The sequence below is a fragment of the Diadema antillarum genome, unplaced genomic scaffold, assembly GCF_040938485.1.
Source record: "Diadema antillarum isolate AM-2024a unplaced genomic scaffold, OU_Dant_1.0 seq00000142_RagTag, whole genome shotgun sequence".
Lineage (NCBI taxonomy): Eukaryota > Metazoa > Echinodermata > Echinoidea > Diadematoida > Diadematidae > Diadema > Diadema antillarum.
The window spans coordinates 19,914-45,192 of record NW_027271218.1 but is presented as its reverse complement, the minus strand read 5'-3'; the positions used below and the strand labels follow the sequence as shown (position 1 = coordinate 45,192).

The 25,279-nt window shown below is 40.7% G+C and overlaps 1 protein-coding gene across 1 annotated transcript in view; it reads left to right on the top strand.

The window, feature by feature from the left end:
* The first annotated feature begins 1,372 nt into the window (after nucleotides 1-1,372).
* Nucleotides 1,373-25,279, top strand: part of LOC139727669 (dynein axonemal intermediate chain 7 homolog) — a 39,699-nt gene continuing 15,792 nt past the window's right edge. The window contains exons 1-6 of the mRNA XM_071638650.1: nucleotides 1,373-1,406; nucleotides 7,730-7,838; nucleotides 17,583-17,674; nucleotides 19,836-19,940; nucleotides 22,440-22,580; nucleotides 23,216-23,362. Coding sequence (XP_071494751.1) covers nucleotides 1,404-1,406; nucleotides 7,730-7,838; nucleotides 17,583-17,674; nucleotides 19,836-19,940; nucleotides 22,440-22,580; nucleotides 23,216-23,362 — 597 coding nt within the window. The 5' untranslated portion in view covers nucleotides 1,373-1,403. The remainder of the gene's footprint in view (nucleotides 1,407-7,729; nucleotides 7,839-17,582; nucleotides 17,675-19,835; nucleotides 19,941-22,439; nucleotides 22,581-23,215; nucleotides 23,363-25,279) is intronic.

The following is a 25,279-nucleotide window of genomic DNA, read 5'->3' as shown; positions in this document are numbered from 1 at the left end:
AGCCATTTCAAAAACCATTTTCCTCAAATAAACTTTGAATTCTCATTAGAACTGTATGCTTTTCCATATTTCACAAAAGAGAGAAAAAATCATCATAAAAACATAAAAAAGTTGGAAACCTGAAACCAATTTTCCACTACGCAACTGCAAGTGGTGAAGCAATTATCATTACGCCCAAAAAATCACCCAATTACTTCCTCCTTGAATACGCGCATATTGGTTTTTTTTTTTCATTTCCCATTGTTTTTGTTTGTTTGTTTTTCAGTGCGCGTTAACACTGTTTTTCTGATTTTCTAAAGTCACAATATCTTTAGTTGATCTCAATATTAACGGAGAAAGGGGAATTCTTGGCCAGCAACATTACACGCCCTTCGCAATAAAAAATAATTTTCGTGATGCAGGAAATTTAATTATTTCTGTGTTTTAGGCTAACAGCAACCACAGTCAATGCTTACGAAGATTCCTTTTATAGCTCATATATTATTAACTCTTATATTTTAGTATTCCACAATTTGCATATCAAAATTATGATGTCCGTATGGCATTCTTGTGAAATGTAAAAGTACGGAGCCTATGGAACAATGACACAAACAATTACAACAACATCAAATTGTTTCAGATTGATTTTCCGTACCGCGTATACTTGAATTTGAGGTGATCTAAGTCAAAAGAATAAAGAACGCTCATAATTATAATGACTTCTTTGCTTCGATTGAATGAGTCGATGTATAGAGCAATTTGTTAAACAGCCGCAATAAAAATAGATCACTATCAATATGATGAAGAATATGATGAAAATTCATTTTACAACCGTTACGTAGTAGGCCCACAAAGGAAAAACAAGTTTATAGTTCAAGTGGTAAACGAGTGGTCACCGGACCTAACAGGCCGAATCGAAGTTTTAGGCGCGGAAGCAGTTGTGCATGTTCGGGGCGGAAAGGAAAAAAGAAAACGTCTTCAGAATTTGGCGGAATTTTTCTCAACGGCGGGCACTTATTTATGCAAATCATCTGCTCCAATCCGGAGAATGCCGCGTTACCACGTTTGAGGCACGGGTGTGACCACCTCGCGTGCCTTGCTCGTGGCATGCCATTAATAAAAGCGAAGAATGTCAACAATGCAATTATGCCCCGTTCATATCGGTGATGCTTCATTTGGTAATAAAAAGAGAGATTGAAAATGCGCTTTGTGCATTCAGCCAGTGACATCAAACAAGATACAAAACTCGTATTCGGCAATGGGCAGTGAGCAGTGCCGAGCGACCCGCCGATAACACACACGATATCGCGAGTGTATCATGTGCATGCATTCCTTCATTACAAGAATGACGCCGGTATCGTTCGTTTTGTGCGCATGCGCAAGCCTTGCGTTGCCATCTTTCACCGAGAACAAACAGAGGCACCATGGTGAGTAACGAGCCGAAAGTAACCGATAATTTCTTGTGCTGCTTACTCATAGCGGCGTTGAATTGCGCTGATTCTCGTCGATAGCTTACTAAAGACTACATCCGTACCGAGCTTTAGGTCCTAATTCTTGGCGAACATCGCGAAAATTTAGCTCGACTTCACGGGATGTGGTAATCCTGTCGGCGTGGCGCTTTGAGCGCAGCGTGCATGCAGTGAGCATTGTACACACGCGACATGCTTTATAATGTACCAAGTGGGTTTTGATGTGTTCTTACAATATTGTCTCGTACATTCTCGGAAATGTAAACGCTCTTATCCAGCTCAAGAAAATGAATATGAATATCTGGATCATGTTTAACCCATGTTTACACCTTTGTCAATAATATGGCTTTTGCAAATTTACCCAACACTTAATCAAAGTGACTCTTATTCCCAGAAATGTTCCCCTTAATTTCGTGGTGGTGATGAGATTGTGATAAAGGTCGTGCTCGGCGAAAGGCCTGTTCTCTGTGCGGCGGCCGCTGTTGAGTGATGCTATGCCGCTCAAATTGGCGGGATGTAGGCAACCTGGGCATGACGTCGACCGTGCGTGGTGGGACTTCGGATGTATGCGATATGCATGTCGTGTGGTCAACTCGGATTAATCTGCTTTCTGCACTCGTGTCGTGAACCTCATGAACAAAGAGAAACAGGCAGAATCGTTCATTTAGGCAAAGAATAGCATCTTATTGTTAGACCTGCAGCTAAATGGTACTAATGTAATGGTAGACAGATTTGACAGTAGCCTACCTGAAAAGACAGTATAATTTATCTAGTTTATCTCCATTTTCTCTTTAAAAATTAAATTTGTGCCATCAATGACAATTAGGTCTATGAATTTAGGCAACTGACAATGACTGTGAATATTGGGGCGGTGGGGGGGGGGGGGATGTGGAATGATTCTGCACTTGATTTTACAGAGTTAAAGGGATCGTACAGTTTTGGTGGAGACATAATTTCAGGTTTCTAACATTTTTGGGTACCGGTAGATAATGAGAAACCTCTTATGAAATATGAAAAAGCATGTAATTCTATGAAGAATTCAACGTTTATTTGATGAAAATTGGATTTGAAATGGCTGAGATATCCAAAAAAGAGTGATTCTAATAAAGTGTGGGACCCACACTTTATTACGATCGCTTTGTTTTACTTTGTTTTTGGATGTTTCATTTATTCCAAACCAGATTTTCATCAAACTTTGAATTCCTCTTAAAATGGTATGCTCTGTACTATATCATAAGTGTTTTCTTGTATCTTGCAAAAAGTTAAAAGCCCAATTCTCATCTCCACCAATACTATACTATCCCTTTAACAAAGAGATTATATTTAATCAAGATTTTTGTGTGTGTGTGTGTGTAGATTTGGTACAATGTGAAAGTCATCACTTCATATCCATGAAGTATGCCTGTTAGTGTGTGCCTTGAATGAAGAGTAAATTTAATGTAGCTACAATTTTGTAGTTTGACAAAAATGTGAAACTTGGAATGCTAACAAATTCCTTGTGTTGAATTCTTAATCTTATGAAACATCTCCCATTGTTATCCATTCAGTTTACTCAGAAACAAAATTGACTTGTAACACGGTGGGGAATGGTGCTTTAAATAGAGCAAAATGTTGAAGGAAGTTGCGGTGACTTCAAGTCCTGTCTAATAACGGAAGTGGTTAAGCCTGTCCTTTTTACGTCAAGGTTACTGATGTAAAATTCTAAAAAATGCATTTTGTATATGATTTGTTGAAATATTTGTTAAGTTGATTACTTATTTGGGGGGGGGGGGATAATTCTCTGAGAGCATGTTAATGTGAGATTTATTGTCATGATATATGCATACACTTGTACATGTACTGAAAGGGCTGGTATAGTATTGGTGAAGTGTAAGGATTGGGCTGATAACTTTTTGTGAGATATCAAGAAAACTTATAAAATATTATATAGAGTATACCATTCTAAGAGGAATTCAAAGTTTATTTGATGGAAATCGGTTTTGGAATGACTGAAACATTCAAAAACAAAGTAAAACAAAGCGATCTTAATAAAGTGTGGGTCCCACACTTTATTAGAATCGCTCTTTTTATTATACAAAAGTGGGCCATTTCAAAACCAATTTTCATCAAAGAAACGTTGAATTCCTCATAGAATTACATGCTCTTTCATATTTCATACAAGGTTTGTCATTATCTCAGCAAAAATGTTAGAAACCTGAAATTAGGTCTTAAGTCTCAACCAAAACTATACGACCCCTTTCAGAAAGTGCTCGAAACCAAATGTAACAGCTACTGACACAGTTGCAAATATGTGGGGTAGTATTCTAATACATCTCTCTGGTACTCGTGACAAAATCATCCAAGTCCAAATATAAAATGCAGATTATACCAGTAGACAATTTGTTTTTCCCTGTATCACCTACGGAACATTCCATGATGCAATGTTTGTAGCTACAGACGTTGCATTACAATCATCTACCTACATATCGTTTAATTTCCCTTTAAATACTTTATTTCTTTTTTCTTTGGGGGGGGGGGCGCTCTAGATGAACAATGCCTCTTTGAAAAAAAAGTGCATAGCCTTTGATTTCCTGCCAAATACAATGCCATGAAAAAATGATATGTTAGGTCTCAAAAATCATGAAAACAATGTCACTCTTTATTCTCACATACAATTTTGTAGTTTGCAATTGGACTTGTCTACCAGTCATATCCACTACATGCATGTTCAATACATTGTACACCCACAAACTTTGCAAACATTCCCTGTATTTATGCACGCTTACCCCGTTTGTTGCTTTGAGTTTTTGAGTTTTTGTAGTTTGGATGATTATTAGCCCCATTATTTATGAAGTTCACATGTATATCAACCATGACTGAGGGGAACCCATCTTCATTTTCTCTCTTTCTCAATCTCTTTCTATCAGTGATGCCTCTGATAATGTGTGTGATGAATGGCAGACCCCATTATGAAATTATCCACATAATGCTAAATGGGAATTTCCTTTTCAAAGTCATCTCCCAAAGAATGTTGATGGCTCTGTTTACCCTGCGAAGAGAAGGGAAGTTATCAATCCCATGCACCATGCACTGGGACAAAGAGAATGGACCAAGGATTTCTATGTACGTGGCATTCGTGGATTGTATACCATGTATTGTTCACAACTACCCAAGTCAATTAGACCTACATGTTCCCAGTACAATTTTCACTTTCATTGATGAAACACCCATTTGCGTAGAGCAACTAAAACACACTTGGGGGCAAGTAGAATAAATGGGCATTTGCCCAAGTGGCCACTCAGGCGAGTGAGAGCATTTAATAGAATTAATTTTTCTTTTTTCTTTTTTCATACCTTGACAGCTGCAGTATTACGTCTATTCCTAAGTGAGATAATGAGAAACCTCTTATGAAACATGAAAGAGCATGTAATTTTACGAAGGATTCAATGTTTATTTGATGAAAATTGGTTTTCAAATGGCTGAGATATAAAAAAAAAGTGATGATAATAAAAGGCGACAGGCCACGCCTTTTATTAGGATCTACTGTTGTATTTGTTTCACCTTGTTTTTGGATATCTCAGCCATTTCAAAACTGATTTTCATCAAATAAACTTTTGATGCCCCTTAGAATTGCATGGTCTTTGACATCTCATAGAGTGGTTTCTGAATATCTCGCAAAATATTAAAAGCTAAATCCTCACCTCGACCAGAACTGTACAAACCCTGTAAGGTCTGTGCATAGTTCAATGAAAGATTATGGCATTTTTCCCAATGTGAGTACCATATGATATGTGGTTTCTGAACACCAATATTGCCTTCATGAAAACACAGGGAAACTGAAATGTTAGTACTGGCGCATGGTATCTTTTTAATATCTCATTTCAGGTTTGGGTTTGACAAAACCTCTACAGTATTGTCAGTGGGATTTTTTTTTCCCCCTCCTGCATTATTACTTGACACTAAAAATGATGTGGAATGCACTTTAGAAAGTCATACCAGTATATTACCCCCAATAGTGTAGTCTGTGGTCTCCCGGAAAGAGTCGTAACATGAGATGCTCAATGAAATTGCACGTGTACTTATATTTTTAGGCAGCAGGTCGTTTGGATTGAAATGATATAGTGTAGATGGTAGAGCTTGTATTGAGTGAGTGAATGCTTCCCGGCCTAGTCAGCTATCGGGACTGTTCTATTCAACCTGGGTACAAGTAGGGACAGAAGATGGCAAATCGAGTTTCCTTTCACGCTACACTTTCATTCATGTCCACTCATTGTGTTTTCAAGGATCTCTCTCGTTCCATTCATCTTCTCTGACTGTCTACGTGTCAAAGTGTGTGCGACTCCTGCCTATTGTGTAGAAGGAAGTTAAAATGATCTCTGAGCTTTCAGGATTTGATGGTTAATGAAAACAATGGGCGGCATTCCACATGTATAACAGTGTGTGTTTTGCAGTGTAGCACTGTACACTGTAGCCTGTATGAGCAACAATTTTTATTTGGGAATTGATTTTAAGGGGGGGGGGGGGATGGGAACTTATAAGATATTGCAGTCAATATTTTGAGTATTACATTTAATGATTTATAGGGATTACTTGAGAATACATGCGATTACATTGTGCTAACAAGTAGATGCTTTTGTAGTTATTTTGTGAGATTAAAAAAATATATGACATTTTGATATCACACATTTATGGGACTTGGTGTAATCATGTCATACAGTAAAATGCTGGTTCAGTTTTTCAAGGAATGGCTGCCAAAGGCCATCCAAATCATTGGAGAATTTCAGTGCAGAAAACTGCAGCCCCAGCCCCCTGCTTTCACTGGGTATTTAAAAACACTTCTGTGGCCACACACTTAGAAAAAAAAAAAAAATTAGCTAGCCATGCCATTATGTAAAAATGTGTTTGGAAGCTGCATACAAATTGCTGAGCTAATGAAGGATTTTGTCACTAAAAGTTTATGCACAACCTGAGAGAGAGAGAAAAAAAAAAATAATCCTGAGCTATCAGAAAGCTTGTTTTACATACATCCCATTTTGAAACAACTAGTGACTGTACCCCTACAGGTCTCATGTCATAAAAGATGTTATGATAGCAATTCTTGTAGAATGGCAACTTCCTGTAGCAGCACACAGTCAGGAAGCAGGATTCTTGTCATTACTATGGCACTTGTCATTTCAGCGAGAGTCGCGATCGTAGCAACTTTTCATGAAATAGAACTCATTCAGGCACAGGCTTCATGGCAGGATTTGTAAAAGGCACGTAACGGTGCAGGAACCAAAAAATCCTTGCATAATGTGCAAAAAACAAAGAAAGAAAGAAAAGAAAGTGATCCATAATATACAAATGCTACAAATTTTAAATGTACATTGTATACTTATGTTGCATTGCGGTGGCAAAAATTAAAGAGTGTTGATTAATGCAATAACATGTTAAAGTTGTGTTGCAGTTGTTATGAATACTGTAAAACAATATTTTCGCTACGTGAAATTTTAGCGAATTGGAGCCAATGGCCCTTTTCTTGGCATGAAATTTTCGCGAGTTGCCTCTAACATTCAATGCATATACATGTAGTGTAAACAAGAACTTTTGTGTACATTTTAATTTCGCGAATCTTGGCTCTTGTGAAATTGAAGTGCACGCACACATTCCTTGGTTTACAGTATGCAAAATGTCACATGAGCTGAAGAGAGTTTTGGAAATTGGTGAAGTACGCAAATTTACATTAAATAATGCTCAACTCTGCAAATCCACCTAAGACTTGAATCACTTCATCTGCAGTGGTCATCCATGGATGGGTGAGATAGTGACCATGTGACGAATGACCATCTGGCCCGTAACACAGTGTGTCCAGAAGACAGCGCTGCACACTGACACTGGTCCGACGGTCCCTGACCGGTGAAAATCACTGTCGGACAAGTAACTTTCTCAGGATTGGACAGGCATGATACTAATTCTGTAGATTTAAATCTGATTTCAGATTTTTTTTCTCAAGTTTACACACATTTTGCTTTTTCCATGTATCAGAATCACCTGAAAATGTCGATTTACAATTTTTTCAACAAACCTCAATATCATCCCTGATTGGACCAGTATGAAATGGAAAAATTGGGTATAAAATGGAAAAATTTGGTACCTACTGGTCCAACAGACAGGTCAGCCTAGTAGAGAAAATGGGTCAGTGTGCAGCCTTGCAAAAGAAGAAATCATGCATTGTACATTATTCATCTTGTGATTTTCCCAGTTGCGAATGGTGTTGATTATGAATAAAAACGCATCATCACAATCTCTTTCCACTCCCTCAGCCTCCGAAACCAAAGTCACCAGCCAAGGGGAAGGGGAAGGGGAAACTGAGCAAAGCAGAGAAGGAGAGACTGAAGAAAGAGGAGGAGGCACAGAAGCTCAAGGAGGAAGGTAGGTGCCGTCCTTTTGTGATGTCAGCTCCCTGTCTGTTTTTTGTTGTTTGTTTGTTTGTTTGTTCATGTTTTTATTGGCACAATGCTTAAACAGGGACACCACCCCCCCCCCCCCCCCCCAAAAAAAAGAGGTCCTAAAATCATGACAATTACCTTATATTAAATTCCTTACTATTTCAGGGTATAAAAACAGAAATATTCAGATTTGGGATCTGCAAAATCAATGAAAAGTGAAAGTTTGAGGAAAATCAGACAATCAATGCGAAAGTTGTGAATTTTTAAAATTTTGGTGTTGTAATGACCGGTTAAGGAGACTACATGTACACTTTACTAGAGTTTATGACGTCATGTGTTGACAGCAATATAAAGAAAATAAAAGAAGAATTTCACAAAAATTCATTTTTTAATGAAAATTACACATTCCATCAACCTCGTATGTTAAAGGGATGGTACAGTATTGGTGAAGATGAGAATTGGGCTTTTAACTTTTTGCGAGATACCAAGAAAACACTCATGAAATAGTACAGAGCATACCATTTAAAGAGGAATTCAAAGTTTATTTGATGAAAAACGTGTTTGGCATGACTGAAACATCCAAAAACAAAGTAAAACAAAATGATTGTAAAAAAGTGTGGGTCCCACACTTATTAGAACCGCTCTGTTTTGGATATCTCAGCCATTTCAAACAATTTTCATCAAATAAACGTTGAATTCCTCATGGAATTACATGCTCTTTCATATTTCAGAAGAGGATTCTCATTATCTCACCAAAAAATGTTAGAAACCTGAAATTAGGTCTCAACCAAAACTATACGATCCATTTAACCCTAAAAAGACTGGGGGGGGGGGGGGGGGGGGGGGGGCCTAAAAGGCCCCCCCCTCGACATTTCGCGCGATTACTCTGCAACACGCAATGCTCTCGCCGCGATGCTCTATGACTTTTTTCTTTCGAGTTTCCCGCACATTTTGACACCAAATTTGTGACGCCCGGGGGTACGGTTCTGAAGTTACATAACTTTTTGTACATGCACGTGAGGCCGAAAATGGCTCAAAAATGTGATTTTGTGTACAAAGTCAATGCAAATTGAGTGTTTTCACATGGTTCATATAAATATGCTTATTTCTACTCTCAATGGCTAAAATTAATTTGTTTTAGGAGTATTATGCTTCAAAAAGTGTCTGCCACAAATTTTGTTAAAAAAACAACAAAAACAAAAGTTCAAAAAACAAAGAAATACATAAGAAATTCATGAAACAATAAAATAAATAAGAAATTGATTTTGATACCGAATTTTTTTTCACGCACATTTGCTAAGAATGCCACAAAGAATAATTAGACCAAAAATGAGCACTTCTGGAGCTTTATTTACTAATTTAGATCAAAGAGTCTGATTTCTCGCATATATTGGCATAATTAATCAAAATAATATAAAAGAAGACTATTTCGGAAAATTTAAATATACGATCTTGTAGATTACATCGCACACTACCTTTGTGCAAATTTCCGCGGCGATCGCGCGATCCACGGCCGAGATCTTAAGGGGGGGCCCTTTAGGCCCCCCCCCCCCCCCCCCCCGCCCAGTCTTTCGAGCTACCAAAATAGCCCAGTCTTTTTAGGGTTAAGGGTAATATCATTCCCCCTGCATTCCGAAAGAGGTTTAGTAGTCAAGTGCTCTGTCATTGAGCTAAAAAAGTAAAAGTATGTTGAATTTTCTTTGTTTTCTTTGTATTGTTCACACGTGATGATTTTCACACATGAGCTGAAGTAGTCTCCTTATCCAGTTATTACAACACCAAAACTTTAAAGATTCATACCACTTTAGCATCGATTGTCCGATTTTCCTCAAACTTTCACTGATGTGTTATGATAGTGTTGCTGCTTTCACTCAATCCACATTGCTCTTTGGGTTTTGGTTTCCTAAGAATGCTGTACTCAACTTTAAAAAAATATATATAATTATGTACATGCCATGACGGAGAGAGATGGAGAAAGGGATCGGGGTAGAGGGAGGGGGGGGGGGGGGGGGTGGAGAAAGGGAGAGATCATAGATGGATACATGTAGATCTATACCTGCATGCCAGAAAGAATATGGAAGTAATTGCTCCTGAACTACCCCCACCTTCCCACACAAACACACACATACATACTGTACATGTATGTTCTCTACCACACCTAAGCTATCATGTGGACGGCAGAACAAATTGAATCATAGTTACACATCTTGCAAATTATATCTAATGGAATGATGGATACTGCCCTTGTGCTAATCATACAGTATAATTTACCTGAAGGACATCAGAACTTGCTTTGCAGTACATGTATCAATGACTTGAATCTGGAACGTTTCTGTGATACAGTTGAGACTACAGTATTCAACCAGCTTTTAATAGCAGGCTATTAAAGCTAGTTTATTGGACGATGTGTTTAAAGAAATTAAAGAGTTTACATGTCTGCTGACTACTTTCATAAATTCAAAAGAATTCTCATTAGAATAATTGTATAGTATTGATATTCTGTGTCATGTGTACAAGATATCCACATACGTCCGGATATTCCCAAAGATAATTCTCTGCAGTATCTTTCCCATATTGTCCTGTGGTCATGGGCCCTATAAATTTTAATAGAAAAGTACCCACTTTTGTTTATTTGTGAGACTATAATTTTTTTTTTTTTTTGATTCTGGAGGAAGCTTTAGGATATATATATCTGTTTCAGGGCTCGACACTAACGGTGGCCTGGGGCCACCAAAAATGAAAGTCGGGCCACCAAATTTCAAAAAAGGGCAAATTTGGTGCCCAAAATCAAAACCAAAATTTTTTGAAAAGTATGTCAATAAATTCGTAACTTTTTGCGCCGGAAATTAGCAGTTAAATTTGTTCAAAGGATGGATGAAAAGGACTGAATGAATGCCTGAGAGTGAGTGTTGCAAGTTTGTTGAAGTTTATTTATGAGTAGTTATGTCCAACTTCTAATTCTTACTATCATAAATCTTAAATATTTGACTCATTAAAAAAAAAAAGGACTTTAATGTTATTTATTGGTTTTTTTTTTTGGGACACCAAATTTTTCTCTCGGGCCACCAAAAATTTGAAATTTAGGATTTTGGTGGCCCCATCGGGCCACCAAACAAAAAAGTTAGTGTCGAGCCATGTCTATTTCCTGTGAAAAGCAAATCAAAGTCTCCCTGATGTTGAATCTCTTGTCTTTTGAGATACATGTATAAAAAACACAAGGATATCCCCTATCACATTTTAGACCCCCCCCCCCCCCCCCCACACACACACACACAATTTTGATGTGTGAATGTTGGCAGCCCTGGTGTCTGGAGAGTGTTATGCCATGAACTGCCGTATTTTCTGGTGGAAATTTTCTTGTTAGTGCTCATGTGACAGTGTGTGTTGTATCTACAGTGTACATTGTTGTACTTTCATGTTCCATACTTTACTTCTTGGTATCCTACCTCAAGCCCCAGTGATGCAAGGTATTAAACCCATTGAGGACGGGGTGAGTTTGCTACAACACGCATTTCCCATAGACCCCTGCCCGAGTATAGTCGGGACTCTTCCTCAACAGGTTAACTCGATACATGATAACTCGGCTTGTGCACTTCAGCTGTGTAGTATGAATGCATGGATGGTCCTGTGAATAAAACGTTTCCTTTTGTTGGCCATTTTAGTATTGTGTGTGCATTTCCACTGTGTGAGTAACTGGGAGATATTCCCAATGTGGAGAGTGGACAGGACATGAGATAATTGCACAAATTATGGCTATCACGGATACAATGCTTTGCTCACTCATTACGGCACTTTGTCATGAGTGGCAGCTCTGGCTAGCAGGTAGAGTTATCACAGGAAGTCAAGTTCTAGGCCATAATGGCGAGGTATGGACATTGATCTGATAAGGGACATCCCCCCTGAGTCTGCTTTACCAGCCAGCGTGGACCATACACCAGCCCTCAACCTGTGAAGTATGGGGACAATTAACAGATCATTGAAATAGGACGTAGCCTCATTAGAAACACTGAGCAACCCATTGTGAAGTTTGGAGCCAATGATAGTCAACTTTCCCCTGTCGAATCACCACCCCCAACCTTACTCCACCCCCCCCCCCCCCCACCCTGAAGTCCCTGTGCCTGCCTGTCATTGTGACTAAGACCCGTTCTGATTGGTCGGTGAAGTTAGCACTTCCTGTGCCTGAAATCTTCACAGGTGGCTTTATAAAGAGACTGTTCGATGCCGGAGTTTAGCAACATGCTCTGGAGCCAGTCTCTGAATCACGTCGTGAATCACGGCTCCTGCCTCGTGTCCTCTTCGATTCGTTCTGGACCTGTCCGCTCGCCTCGCCGCGGGCCGTGTGAGTTGTACTTATGGGACTCGTTTTGGGCGGTGGCTGCCAGTTGACGCAGCCTGTCTCCTCTGGAAAGCAGCTCCCGGGGATGTACCTTCCCCGTTGCCAGAACTTGTGAACTCAACTTGGCATGGGCCTAAATATCTGCGAAGGTGCCTTTGCTGTTAGGAAGCGCATGCTGCGTGCTTCTTTTGTGTGCTTGGCTGGAATGAGGTATGTTCCCTTTGTTTTTGGCAACTTCAACTAACCAATCTTTAGATATGAAACATTTATCAGTAAATTCTCATCTCTGCTATTGACTATCTCTTTACAGCTCTCTTTTAATATTGTCTCGCTATGTGGTTGTGCTAGTGTATTGAGTAGCTTAATTTTTCAACACTATACTGCATTCTGAAAAATTGTGTTCACTATAGAGTAACTGTACGTTGCGCCAGCACAATTTCTCTTTCCTGGGTGATTTGCACACATTGTGTGTGGTAACAGATGGAGCGGCAGTCTTGGGGCAGATCAGCCTGTAAATGAATACCGACTTCAAACGAATACTAGTAGTGTAGCGTTGTTGTTTGCCATGCAGCCGTATTAACTTTGCGCAGCTGCTGTGAGTGAGGCATTTAGATGGTGGTTTCAATAGCTTGTAGCTATACCTGCTGATGTGGAAACTGAACTTGATATTGTTTGCATAATTATGGAAGCTTCGATGTTCTGTAGCTGTTGGGATCAAAATCTTAGATTAAGCAGGGAGTGAATTCGATGCAGGAATTTGCCCCACGCACAACTCACAAACTTTTGTGTATTACAACAAGAACTTGCCTGCAAATCACAGATGATTTAAAACCCAATGGAATCCCATTTTCTGTGCTCAATTTTTCACTTGTAATTCAAAGTTGATGCTTGTGGCAGCTTTTTGGTAAAAGTGATGCCCAATTACTGATGAGATTTTTGCAGAGAATTTTGACACTTCTAGTATTAACAGGGGCAATGCTGGTGGAATTGTCGAATGAAGCATTTGTCTTTCTGTGGGAAATGACAAAAGATACATGTATTTTTGTCCTGTCCTGTCTTTCTGTCAGTGCAAATGTTTTCGGAAGCATTATATAGACTCTGTTTTTTACATGATTGGCTGGTCTAAGGTGAATATTACTGGCAAGTAATTCCTCCCACTTTTGATTGATGTCTTGAGAGTATGAGCAGCTTTTCCTTTTATTTTTAAGCACAACCCTCAATCAGAGCACTTTTTGATTAATGGATAATATGCTGTATGACACTTTGACAGATTAATAGACTCAGATAGGCTAGCTACTGCAGTTGTGGATGTGGCTGGCATACAAGTGTTAGTGTTCAATATTGCTGTAAGCTGCAGGTTAGTGCAACTTCCTCCAGAAATACTGAAACAATGATCAATCGGTTGCACAATGAATTTGGTTCGGAAGCAGCCTTTCCTAGTCCCTTTCCGGGTGGAGGAAAGCTCAGGTCATCAGTGTGTCACTGTCTTCCAAATATGCACACAGCTTGTTATTACACCTGCAGATAGTCGTCTGTGTTGAGATGAGAACGTCCTGAGAACCTCTAGAGAGTGAAGAGCCACTGTAGTCCTCTATCACTACATTCATCCTCCCATTAATCTGTGTTGGCTTGAGGTTATGTAGAGAGAGATTATAGAAAACTCACCCTCCCAAAGCATAGTCCGGACCCATAAATATTCTCTTATATTTTTATTTATTTATTTATTTTTTTTTTTCATTGATTAGGTTTAAACAGGTTTTTAAGGAACAGTTCGCTATTTCACTTGTCCACTTGATATATGATGCATACGTACAGTGTACAGTGCTTTCACACCAAATTTGTATTCACATATTTTTCGACTGGAGCATGGTATTGGCTTTCTGCTTGGCCTACTGAGTGAAAGGACCAAGTAAAATATGTAATGATATACCTTATTCAGTTTTCTTTTCTTTTTTTTTTTTGGGGGGGGGGGGGTGGAGTATGGACTGGACTTTAAATGGGAGAATGATTGCACACTATGTGGACCCTCATTGTAATGGCAGTGTGGTCTTGAGGCTGTAATGGGAAAACCTTGCTCGGACAGCCAGCGCAAACCACAGTCATGATTGCTTTAGCAGGAAATAGAGATTAAGGCTAGGGGTTGGCCTTTGTCTATTCACACATACCTGTGGAGTTGTGCAGTGGTGGGCCTTTGTTCTGGTGCCCCGAGTGCCAATGTATGGGCTGGTGCATGTTCCGCACTGAAAGGAACTGGGCAACTTCCCGCCAGTGCCAGACGGAGCAGTGCATCGAAGGAGAGAGCATCCATGTGTGGGTGCCAAGAGAAAGAGAGAGTGCTGAAGTGAAAACGACTTCAGAGAAGTCCCGTCACCGCTCCAAGTCACAAGCATAATTAATTGGAATGGGGGCACACACATTTAAGAGGGAGCAGCATTTTGTTTTCTTCATACCAGCACAATCATGCGTAGATTTTGTGGAAGGATCATTTTGATGCCATCAAGCAAATGGTTGTCCAGGCCATATCGGTATGTATCAAACTGCTAACCGTTTCTGTTTTCGGTTCCGTCCGTATACTCAGAATTAGCTGTACTCCATGGTGTATGATATTTGCTCTTTTGATTTCTGTAATTTTGCATGGCCTTTTCATCCGCTATGATTAGTCGGTTGAAGATTGTTAAAAAGGGAATGATATGATTTTTCTTCTTTGGATGACAGTACAATATAGGTCGCAGTAGTTGGTGGCAGCATTGGTGGTTACAGTGGCTGGGCATGTGACCTTTGTTACAAGGAATACCATGCTAAAATTAGTGTCATACATGTCTTGATGGCCATTCTTATTCCTGTCTGCAGTCTACAACTGATAAGAAGTCGTTATTGGTACTGCAGTAAAACTCTTCTCTGAATTCTTGTAATTTAAAAGAACAAAAATATTAAGCTCTTGTGAGGGATCAAACTGTGTGATCTCGGTAGATATTAAAATATTGGCTGTTTCTTGAAAGAAGGGCAGATGTATAAACCAATATAAACTGATACCACACATGGATGTGGTAAATGTATGTGTGCAGTGTGATAGGTGGAGCGTGTAGTGATGTAGCCATCTGTGCCCCGTACAGGTTAAGAGTTCGCACTGGGGACAGTGACGGGACATATGGTATTTTCAGCGTCCTTGAGCCATTCTTTGGGCATTTGAGGATGTATCTGTACATGCATTTATATTCCAGTGGTCTTTTCTGCAAAGATGTAGTGTGTGTAATCATCTGACAGGCATATGTAGTGTACAAGTGTATACTGAGCAGAAAGAATGTGAATAGGCCTGATGTGTTTGATTTATAGCTTTATTTTTGAAAGTGGCTCTTTAATTTTGTTTTGTTTCAAGTACATGTACACATATGGGATAAACTGGTAACACTGTGTACCTTGACTTTTTTTTTTCCTTCTATAGGTTAATTGGTTGTCAGTGTAACAATATCTGTCAGTAGCCATTGTTTAGAATCTAAACTGAGCAAGCCCACACCTCTTGACACATGGCAGGAGTTTAGCCTTGATCCAAGGCCTTTGATGTATTATTCATTGTCGACCAAATTGGGTGCATTTCCTTTGCTGAAACAATGTAACAATGCAACAGTCTGTTCCACATTGTTAGTGACTGTATCAGCATGTGTGTGCAGCAAATGTGTGAATGCATTGTATGTATGCATAGGCCCCTGTGGTAAATTAACAACTGTTTGCCATAGTGTCTAAAATGTAGAGCCTTTATAAACTTGCTGTGTGTGTCTGGTGAATTTTCGTGGTCTCTGTTTTCCATATATGCTTTTAAAACATAGATTCCCACTTTTGTATGTAACCTCTTCCAAGCAGCACTGGCTGTATTCAAACCAATCACTATTAGTATTAAAGGCAGACAGAGTCAACCAAGGCACATAGTATTGCAAAATCTGTGTTGATTTATCAGTTTATGTGACATGCGCACATTTCCCAGGAAATCATATTAGCAAAAAGTAAAAACACGAGAAAAAAAGGAGGAAACTGTCTAAGGTATTACAGAAAGTTTTAAAAAAAAGTGTAGTTAATTCATGAGCGATATGCTCAAACATGGAAGACGTTATTCTAAAGCCACATTAGGCAGGCCACAAATTGACACGAAGTACTGGAGAGTTCCATGTTCTATCTTTGCTGATGATAAGCTCAAGTACCAAACCACACATGCCCCTACATTTCAATCGGGTCGTTACGTAACCAGCTAATCAGTGCTTGCCGACCAGCAAAATCATTTTGTACTGGACAGGGCTTGATTACAGCTGTAGCTGTACACTCTGCATACAGCCCAAGTGTGCTTGCATGCCATCAATTTGTCACAATTGGTGCTGGGTATGGCTGGGCTGCCTCCAACCCCAACTTCATACACTTATGAATTTGTGCATTCTTGGAAGTCTTGCCTCGTGGAGCAGGTATTTTGTATTTCCTGTGTGTTTGTGTTTCATCTTCAGCTGCTATTTGCAAGTCAGAAATATTTGCCTGTGCTGATTACATGTATGTAGTGGAAGAGGCAGTTCACAAAAATATGCTGAGTATTTTCTCCGTTTGTCTTCGTACATGCCATGGTATAGAGAGAAGAAGAAAAAAAAAATGACTCTAGAATATGATCCCAGATAAACATGTGCACTGTACGAAGCTGCTTGGCTGGCAGATAAATGGTGTATGTAGGATTCCAACAGTACTTTTCATTGGTGCTGCAAACTCAAGCAGACTTGTGGAATGAGCTGATGTCCTCTTGACGGGAGTGCTCGGCTTTAAAGTGCAAGATTGAAGTGCTGGTCAGGCTCATTACGAGGATTTTTGAAGATGTACCCAGTTGAAGAACTTTGATTTTTAAGGGCAAAACTTGATTAATAGCATATTCAAACACAGCTAGGCAATTGGTAAATGTGTGTAATCAGGCATAATAAGATGAGGACAATTTTTCTGAAAATATGTGTCTTTGGAATGCTGTGGTTATTATTCCAGGCAATCAGTGAGAGGTCACCTGGGCCCTATTTCATAAAAAGTTGATATGATAGCAACTCTTGCTGGAATGGCAATTGTCATAGTAATGACAAGAATCCAGCTTCCTGATTGGCTGTTGCCATTGGAAGTTGCCATTCCAGCAAGAGTTGCCATCCTAACTTCTTTTATGAAATGGGGCCCTGATTGTTTGTTTCTCTGTCACATGACTGTGATAAGGCTTGCATGATACAAATTGTACTTGAAATGTTGTATCTCTTGAAGACCTGTCAAGAATCTGAAATTCTTATTTTTTCCCTTTTGTTTGTGTGTGTGTATGTGTTTCACTGAATCTGTATTCTGTATTGATAAATCATTTTGTTGTTGTTGTTGTTGTGTTATCCTTTGCAGAGGAAGAGAAGGCCAGGAAGGAGTTGGAGGAGAAGGAGCGGTTGGAGCGGGAACGCCTCGAGCGGGAGGAACGGGAACGGATTTTGGCAGCCGTGAGTACTTCTTATTTCATACTTTGCCAAGTCATCTGTCTGAAAAATATTTGTGAGAAGACAAATAAGTTACAGGTTTGATGGTTTGATCACCATATCAAACTTAATGGTATTTCAGTGAGCTGTAAAAGTTAGAAGTTGCTAAGCAAGTGCTTCTTCTGAGTGTGAAATTTATTGACTTGTGGCGTTAATGTGGGAAGAGGGGAAACCCCGAAAAGAAAAAAAGACTCCAGAGCACTGGATAAAATGTGTCCCTGATACCATCCAGATACTATATCCAGATAGCCTGGATGAACACTAGATTCTGTTGCTCTGTTAAAAATCTGAATCACAATTCTGATCATAAAGTCAAGTGCAGTGCTGTAAAAATACAGCATTATGGAAAGGTGGATTTCTCCTATTAAAGCTATTGTTTCTCCTTCAGTGGAGAGTTCCTGCACAGAGTTCATATCACCGGCTCTTAGTTTCTTGTCGACAGAGACTTCTCAGTGAGTTTTGGTTGTGTGGGTGGCGCTTTTGGAATGTCCAGAGTCAACAAACACTGAACCTTGTCTGGGCAGCAGAGTCGACCCAGGGATGACATGTCGATGACATTCTTAGGGACACTTGTGTGTGACAGGCCGGTCTACAATTAGTATGTCACGATATATATATTTATATAGCTGTATTTATATGTAGTATTTTTCCCCGGACATGTAGATTGGTGTAGTGTAGCATTCCAAAATCTTGAAAGGAAAAGACTTCATAGTGGCAAGGGAATGATGGGCCACAATAGAATGATAGGGACTGATGGATACAGCACAGTGCACACCAAATACTGCTGCCAGACATTTGGGCCCAAGTTTGTTCTCAAACCTCACTAAGTGTACGACGACTGGTCTCTTTGCTGTGCAGTACACGATAATAAATAACACGATATAAAAACTTGACATGTGTGCCACAGTTAAAGGATACAAACTATCTAATGCTGTGTGTACGTTCAAACAATTTGTAGCAGCAGGATATTGTAGTCATATTTGATGCAGCGTTTTTGTCTGCGCATTGCAAATGTAAACCAGAGCCGCGAGGACACCCATTTGTTTGAATTTGATGCAACACTTCGTGTGTGCGCATCCCAAATGTGAGTTCACAAGAGAAGGCACCATTTGAGGATGGAATCCAGAGAGATGGAACAAAGATAGAAAGAGGGGAGGGGGAAGGAAATCTCATAGCCTTTGCTTCCAAACGTGACTCATTCTAGAGAGGGAGGTAGTGTTAAAAGTACAGGAAACTAACTCATCTTTGTTCTAGCTCTGGTGCTTAGTCGGGCCTGATTTTTTTTTTTTTTTTGTTCCCTTCCCCCTCTTTTTTTCTCTTTCACCAAAAACCATAATTGTGCATTTCCTGATCATGAGTTAGGATACAAGGAAAAGGTTCATTAGCCCACGATGAACAAGCATTTGCTCATGCTCATTCAAGGATATTTCTCCCCTCCACACCCCCCCCCTCGCCGCTACCCCCACCCCTACCCCTCCTTCCCCTTCCCCACTTAAACTAGGTCCCTTTTGTAATGTGATGCAAGACACTGAGCAGTGAACTATATGCATAACTTTTTGTTTGTTTGCTTGTTTGTTTGTGTCATATCACCATATCACACTCCTGAAAATCTTAAGCACCTTATAGGACTGGTTGATTGAACATTTTGGCTGGTGCTGCCATGTGGATGCTCCTAATTAATGCTTCTAGTGCTGGCTAGGTTTCCATGAGTTTGCTCACAGAGAAAGGCATGTTTAACATCCAAACCTTCATATGCTGTGTCGAAAAAAGGTATTGTAGGATTTCTTGATGCGGATACAGCTGTTAGCCATGTCTGCAATGGCAGTCTGCATATCATCTAGATCGTTCCTCGTATGGAACAGTGTGACTTGATTATTAAAGAATCCAACTGTTATTATCATAAAGCAATGCATACGATATAGCAGCTTTGGAGTAGTTTTCAGTAGGTGGTGCAAACCAGTTTTAAGATGTAGGCTCCTTTAGGAATTCTGTAGCGATGACATTTTATAACATTAAATAGAGCATTATGTGAAGTGTTTGCAGATGAAATTTACACAAGTAACGTGAGAATGTATTGGGCAGTGGTTTGTTCGTGTTATCTTATATCATTATTTGGTCTTTGCAGGAACACCAGAGGCATGCTGCTCAGCTGGCTGAACTTGCATCCATTTTGGAAGGGAATTACACTGCCCTTGCTAACCTTGACAATGCCAGGAGGTCAAAGGCCAAGGTATGTACAGAGAGGTCAAAGGTCACGTCAGCTTATTAGTCGTTTCCCCTTCTGTTATACTATCAGAGAAGGGTGCATTATGGAATGGAAGTCTTCCAAGCCGGAAATCCTTTACGCTATTATTCCCTCTTTACTAGGCTTAAATACAAGTCAATGCCCATTGCATCATTGCCCTGTAGCTTTAGTCCAAAATCATCCCAACGTAAGGATATCAGAAAGATAGTGAATACATGATCGTGCAACTGTTTGACCCTAGCTTCTGTACTACAACTAAACCAAACCCAAGCAAGGCAAGCCTAATGACACTGAATAGACTCAATATGGCCGCACTCTTTGCATCAAAAGGACAGCAATGTAGTCTTGTGTTGGGTGAGAAGAGGCGAGTTGGATTAGGAAGGAAAGTCAATCGAAGTCAATCCATGGCGCGATAAGACTCTGCTGGGAGGTAAACGCGCTGTATGCGAGTATTGCTTCAGCCGCGGGGGTTATCTCCTTGCTTTAAGAGTGAGTGAGATTGAAAGGTCGCAGGTCATTTAGAGGGTAAGGGTATGGGCTGATGTAGAGCGAGGCGGGGTTGAAGGGGGGGGGGGGGGAGTAGCGTTTAAAATCCAATTGAAATCATCCACATCGCGACAAAGCCGAAGTGGCAGGTAGTGGGCGATTACGGGGCCAGCATGGTCTGTGATGTCACCCCCCTTACTCATCCAACCCCACTTGCTTGCCAATTAACCGTGCTGACAGATCCACGGAATGATGGGACTCTGCGGCTGCACCGCTTTCTTACGCATCCCCCACCCCGATCTCTTACCTCTGCCCCTTTTGACTCGTTAGGACGACACATGGGGGGGGGGGCTTGCGTGTTGCTGCGACTTCTCTGAGCTGCTCTGCTCTGAATCGGGGTGTTCTGCGTTTTCGGCATCGATGCACTGGAAATGAACAGGGTGGAAATTGGATAATCTACTTCTCTGCTAGGTTGGCGGTTCCTTCAACAAAAATTCGAGCTCCTAATCCCCAGAATTGATGTCAGATGGTGTGTGACACAAACGATGGCTGTAAAGAGATGCAAGAAAAGACCTGACACGTGTTCACGTAGACATGCAGCGACCGGGTTTTTTGCAGTATGCCTACGTGGCTAAGGAATGAGAACAGTTATGACAAATGTATGGGTGGTATCATGTTGGTGTGACTGAAAGGGCAAAATGCGCCTTGACTATGATTTCCCTCGTTTGCCTGTTGCATTTTGTACAGAGCTAAAAAATCGCTGAAGGCTAGATTCGGTTGTCACGTTCTGTGTTTTAATTTGAACATGTGTGCAGTTCCTCAGCCGTGATAGGCGCTGAACTTGAGAGCGTCGTTACATTTTGTAGATGAACTTTTTTCTTCGGTTTTGGTCTTGGCCCATAGGAGAGTTTACCCTTGTGATGTGACTGACATTTGAGCAGGATACTCTAGATCCTTCTGTTTTCAAAACCCGAAGTAACCCCTCACTTTTCTGAGTGTTATCTTGAGAAAGGGAAGTGTGGGCGTTAAATGAGTGTGCAGCCAAGCTGCCCCATGCGAAATCCATGGGGGCAATGGATGCTTGGCAACTTCCCAGAATGCCGTGCAACTTCCTGGTCGTGAGCGTCCTTTCTGCGGAGTGGCTTGTGGACCTTGTGCAGGAAAGGAAAAAAAAAAGGAGATAAGATTCATCAGAATAAAGGAGAAGGGAGCCATCGCGAGGCGGAAATCCTCCATTAGTCGCTGCTACAGTCAGTATGAGAACACTTCCTGTGAGACTGTCAGCAGTTCTCGCAAGACAAGGCAGGCCTCCGCTAGAGAGGATATTGGATAATCGGCTTTTGTTCTGCAGCGAATTAGCCACCCGCGATTGCTCATATGCTGGTCACGGCTCGGCAAGGGTGCAGATGACGTGCGCAGGGGGCTGCGGCGCGTGCTTGCAAAGGGGCGGGGAAAGCGCATCACCTCCGAGCAAAGAACGCTGGCGCTGCTTGGACGCAAATTGGATAATTGAGCTTTTGTTGTGGCAAAATTAGCATAGCAATGTCTCATGTTGGCATTGCAAGTAGCTTGGGAAACTGCTAGAGGAATTATAAGTGATGAGACATTTTTCTTTTGTGGCATCAGCTGAGATGATGATTCTGAAATGCAGCCTTCTTTAATCTCTCCAGCGATAGGATAGACCGTTTATGACCTTGTGGGGGAATAACCTGGGAATACCAGAAAGGCGCAATCTTTGTTCTTTGTGGCGATCCTGAACAGCTGTGATTGTTCCAATTCCCAGGGCAGCCTGCCACGAACAGCTCAGGGATGATTCCTGCGCCACCATTACGCATAGGATGTCAACAATCAATGCAGGAATATGAAATTACTGGAAGGCTGATTCAGCCATTCCTATGCGACGGTGATCCTGGCGTCTGTCGATTGATGTTTGTTCTTTTCACAGAAATTAACATCCTCCTCAATACCGTTTTGTTCTCGTTTTTATCTCATTTACAGTGGGAGCGTTACATGCGATGTGACGGCAGCCCGGATCCAACGATCCCGGCGGAGATCAACACGTACATCAATCTGTGGAAGGATGACGTAGAGAGGAACAGTATTGACTGCGTCCTGAAGGAGAGCAAGCTTGTCCTAGCGGTAAAAAATCGTTGCAAAGTTTTAAAACACAAGGCGGTCGAATCAAATTGTAAAACCTTCGGTTTTATAATGGCCGTATTAAGAATTATGTAAAAAAAACAAAAACTTCAAACCACAAAAGTGTTTGTTGGGACTGGATCGGCAAGAGCATACACACACATTATACCGATATACAGTCTGACCTTGACTATCCGGCCATCTTCTATCTGTAATTCTTTATTATCTAGACAGGTTCAAACAGTGAAGATGAAAAAGAAGAAGATGAAGAAGAAGAAGAAAAAAAACTCAATTAAAACTCCTACAGAACTCGCATGAATATTCTAAACAGAAACAAGTTCAGAAATTTACATTTGAATTGTCCTATTTCCATGAAAAACAGACTGTGATTTTAAAGTAGTCTGTAGCATAGATTATACACCACTGTGGTGGTTACCTACTTTAGTAGCTACCTCTACATCAGCATCTGCATCGTGTACATAAACATTGTTCTTCCCATATGCCATCCAATCGCTTACAGGACAGGCTCCGGGCCGATAAAGTCAGATAACAAAGGTCGGAGTGAAGATCCCATATCTTTTCTCTGGTTTTTATGCCCTTCTCATCTTATGACTCTCCTCTCCCTCCTCTCCCGGCAGCTGATCCATGAGCTGGAGTTCCTGATCGAGGACACGCCGGACGACCAACTGGACGAGATGACCGAGCTTCGCTACGAGGACACCATCGTGGAGCTCCAGAACGTCCTCATGGCCAAAACTGACCAGGCCACCGTCCTGCTGCTTAAGGTACTTACTCCCTTCAGGGGCTCAACTGAATTGCCCTCAACGGCCAAAACTGATCAGGCCTCTGTCCCACTACAAAAGGTGCATTGACCTTCAGGCCTCAAACTAAATTGTCCTCATGGCCAGAATTGAGCAGACCACTGCTCTTCAGGATCTCAAACCCAATTTTTCACCGAAGAAATGAAAAAAAAAAAGAGAGAAGAATTAAAGCAAAAGACGCACACAGAAAATAGACAAACTAAAATCTGCAAATCATCACCTATCTGCTTCTGTGTAAGGAACATTTCCCTTCAGGATCTCAAACTGAATTTTCACCAAAGAAAACCCCCAAAATGGTTAAAACAACAAGAAAATTGACAGCTGAAGACTGCAAATCATCACATTTCTGCTTGAAAATCTTCCTCTCATCTCCATGCTGCAGGCAAATGTAAAATCTCCACAAGTGTATTCAAGAAAGAGGAAAAAGAAAAAAAAAATAGACCATCCCTCACTTTTTGTGTGTGAAAATCTGGCAAGCAGTGCATTGGAACATTTTCATCCGAAAACAAGTGGTACCGAAATACTTGGAAATGAGAGCCCACGCTGAAAAGTAGGCAAAAATCTGATGCATCCACTAAATTAATGAAGAAAGAGCAAAAGGTCATTGAGTAGGAGGCTCTGGTTTGTACAGGGATTTCAAAGGGTAGGCAAGACGTTAATCTCAACAATCAGAAAAGGGGGCGGGGTGGGGAGGAGAGGATTAGGAGTGCATGACGGAAGAAACATGCAAAACCTAGGTCCTCCAATAACATGCAGACAAATTTTGACTTCCATATAATTTTTCCCTCACATATCGTGATGTGATTATGGCAGAAAATATGTTCAATATCATCCAAATTGCTTTGCCCCTCCCCTACAATACCCACAGTAGAAATATTATTCATGAATTACATACAGTGCTTACTCTCCAAAGCAAAACTTTCCATAGCCAATGCTATGCACGCCAACTGGTGCTGTAGTCCGTACTAGCAACTTTGTATCGCTCTGTGCTCCTGAGGCAAAAGTCCAGTAAAATCCAAGCTAAGGAAAATGTAATGGTATCTAGAAACCCCGAGCAATGGGGTCATAGGTCACTGTCATTTCATGGTGTGGGGGTGTGATGTGTGCTGTGTTAGTCAAGGCATAATATCTTTCAGTTCGTGGAACAAGCTGTGTGGTGCGTACATGGTGCTATTATGTAATACATCGTGACCTTTGATCTTTCTCTGCCTGACTAGCTTGAACATTCCATTCATTCTGCAGTGAATCTGCGGGAGTAATTACATGCTCTAGGTATTTCAAGAATGTGAGCAATGTACTGGCTGTACAATGCATGGGATGTGCCATTGTCTGTGTATTTCTGTGTGTCTGCCTGTATACATGTGAGAGAGTGTGTGTGTGTGTCTGTGTGTGTGTGTGTGTGTTTGAATGTTAGTCTTGTGTGTTGTGTGTTTCTTTCTTGAAAGCGAAGGAGAGCCCAGAATATTGGTAGCTCTGTGTGAAGGCTGATATCAAGAGATCGTTTCCGCTCTGTGAGTTGAACATAATACCGTGAGTAGTCGGTTGGTGATGGGAGCCGGGCAGATTCGCTTTCACTACTGTTGATGTATCGTTAATCATTATTTTGCAATCACAGTCTGCTAGTGTGGAGGTTTTGAAAGCCTTCTGCTGGGACAAGTGCCCTGTCTAACAAATACCTTCTATGAACATGGTGGTGTGAATATAATAAAGATGTTAAACAATTTGCAGATCACTTTTAGCTATTCAAATATTGCAACTAATAAACTCGGATACATAGTTTTGAAAGTATATCAATGTCTGTGTGTGAATCACAAGTATAGACTCTATCTAACCAATAGAAAAAAAAAATGTCTGTGCATTTCTTCATTGCCCTACTTCAAC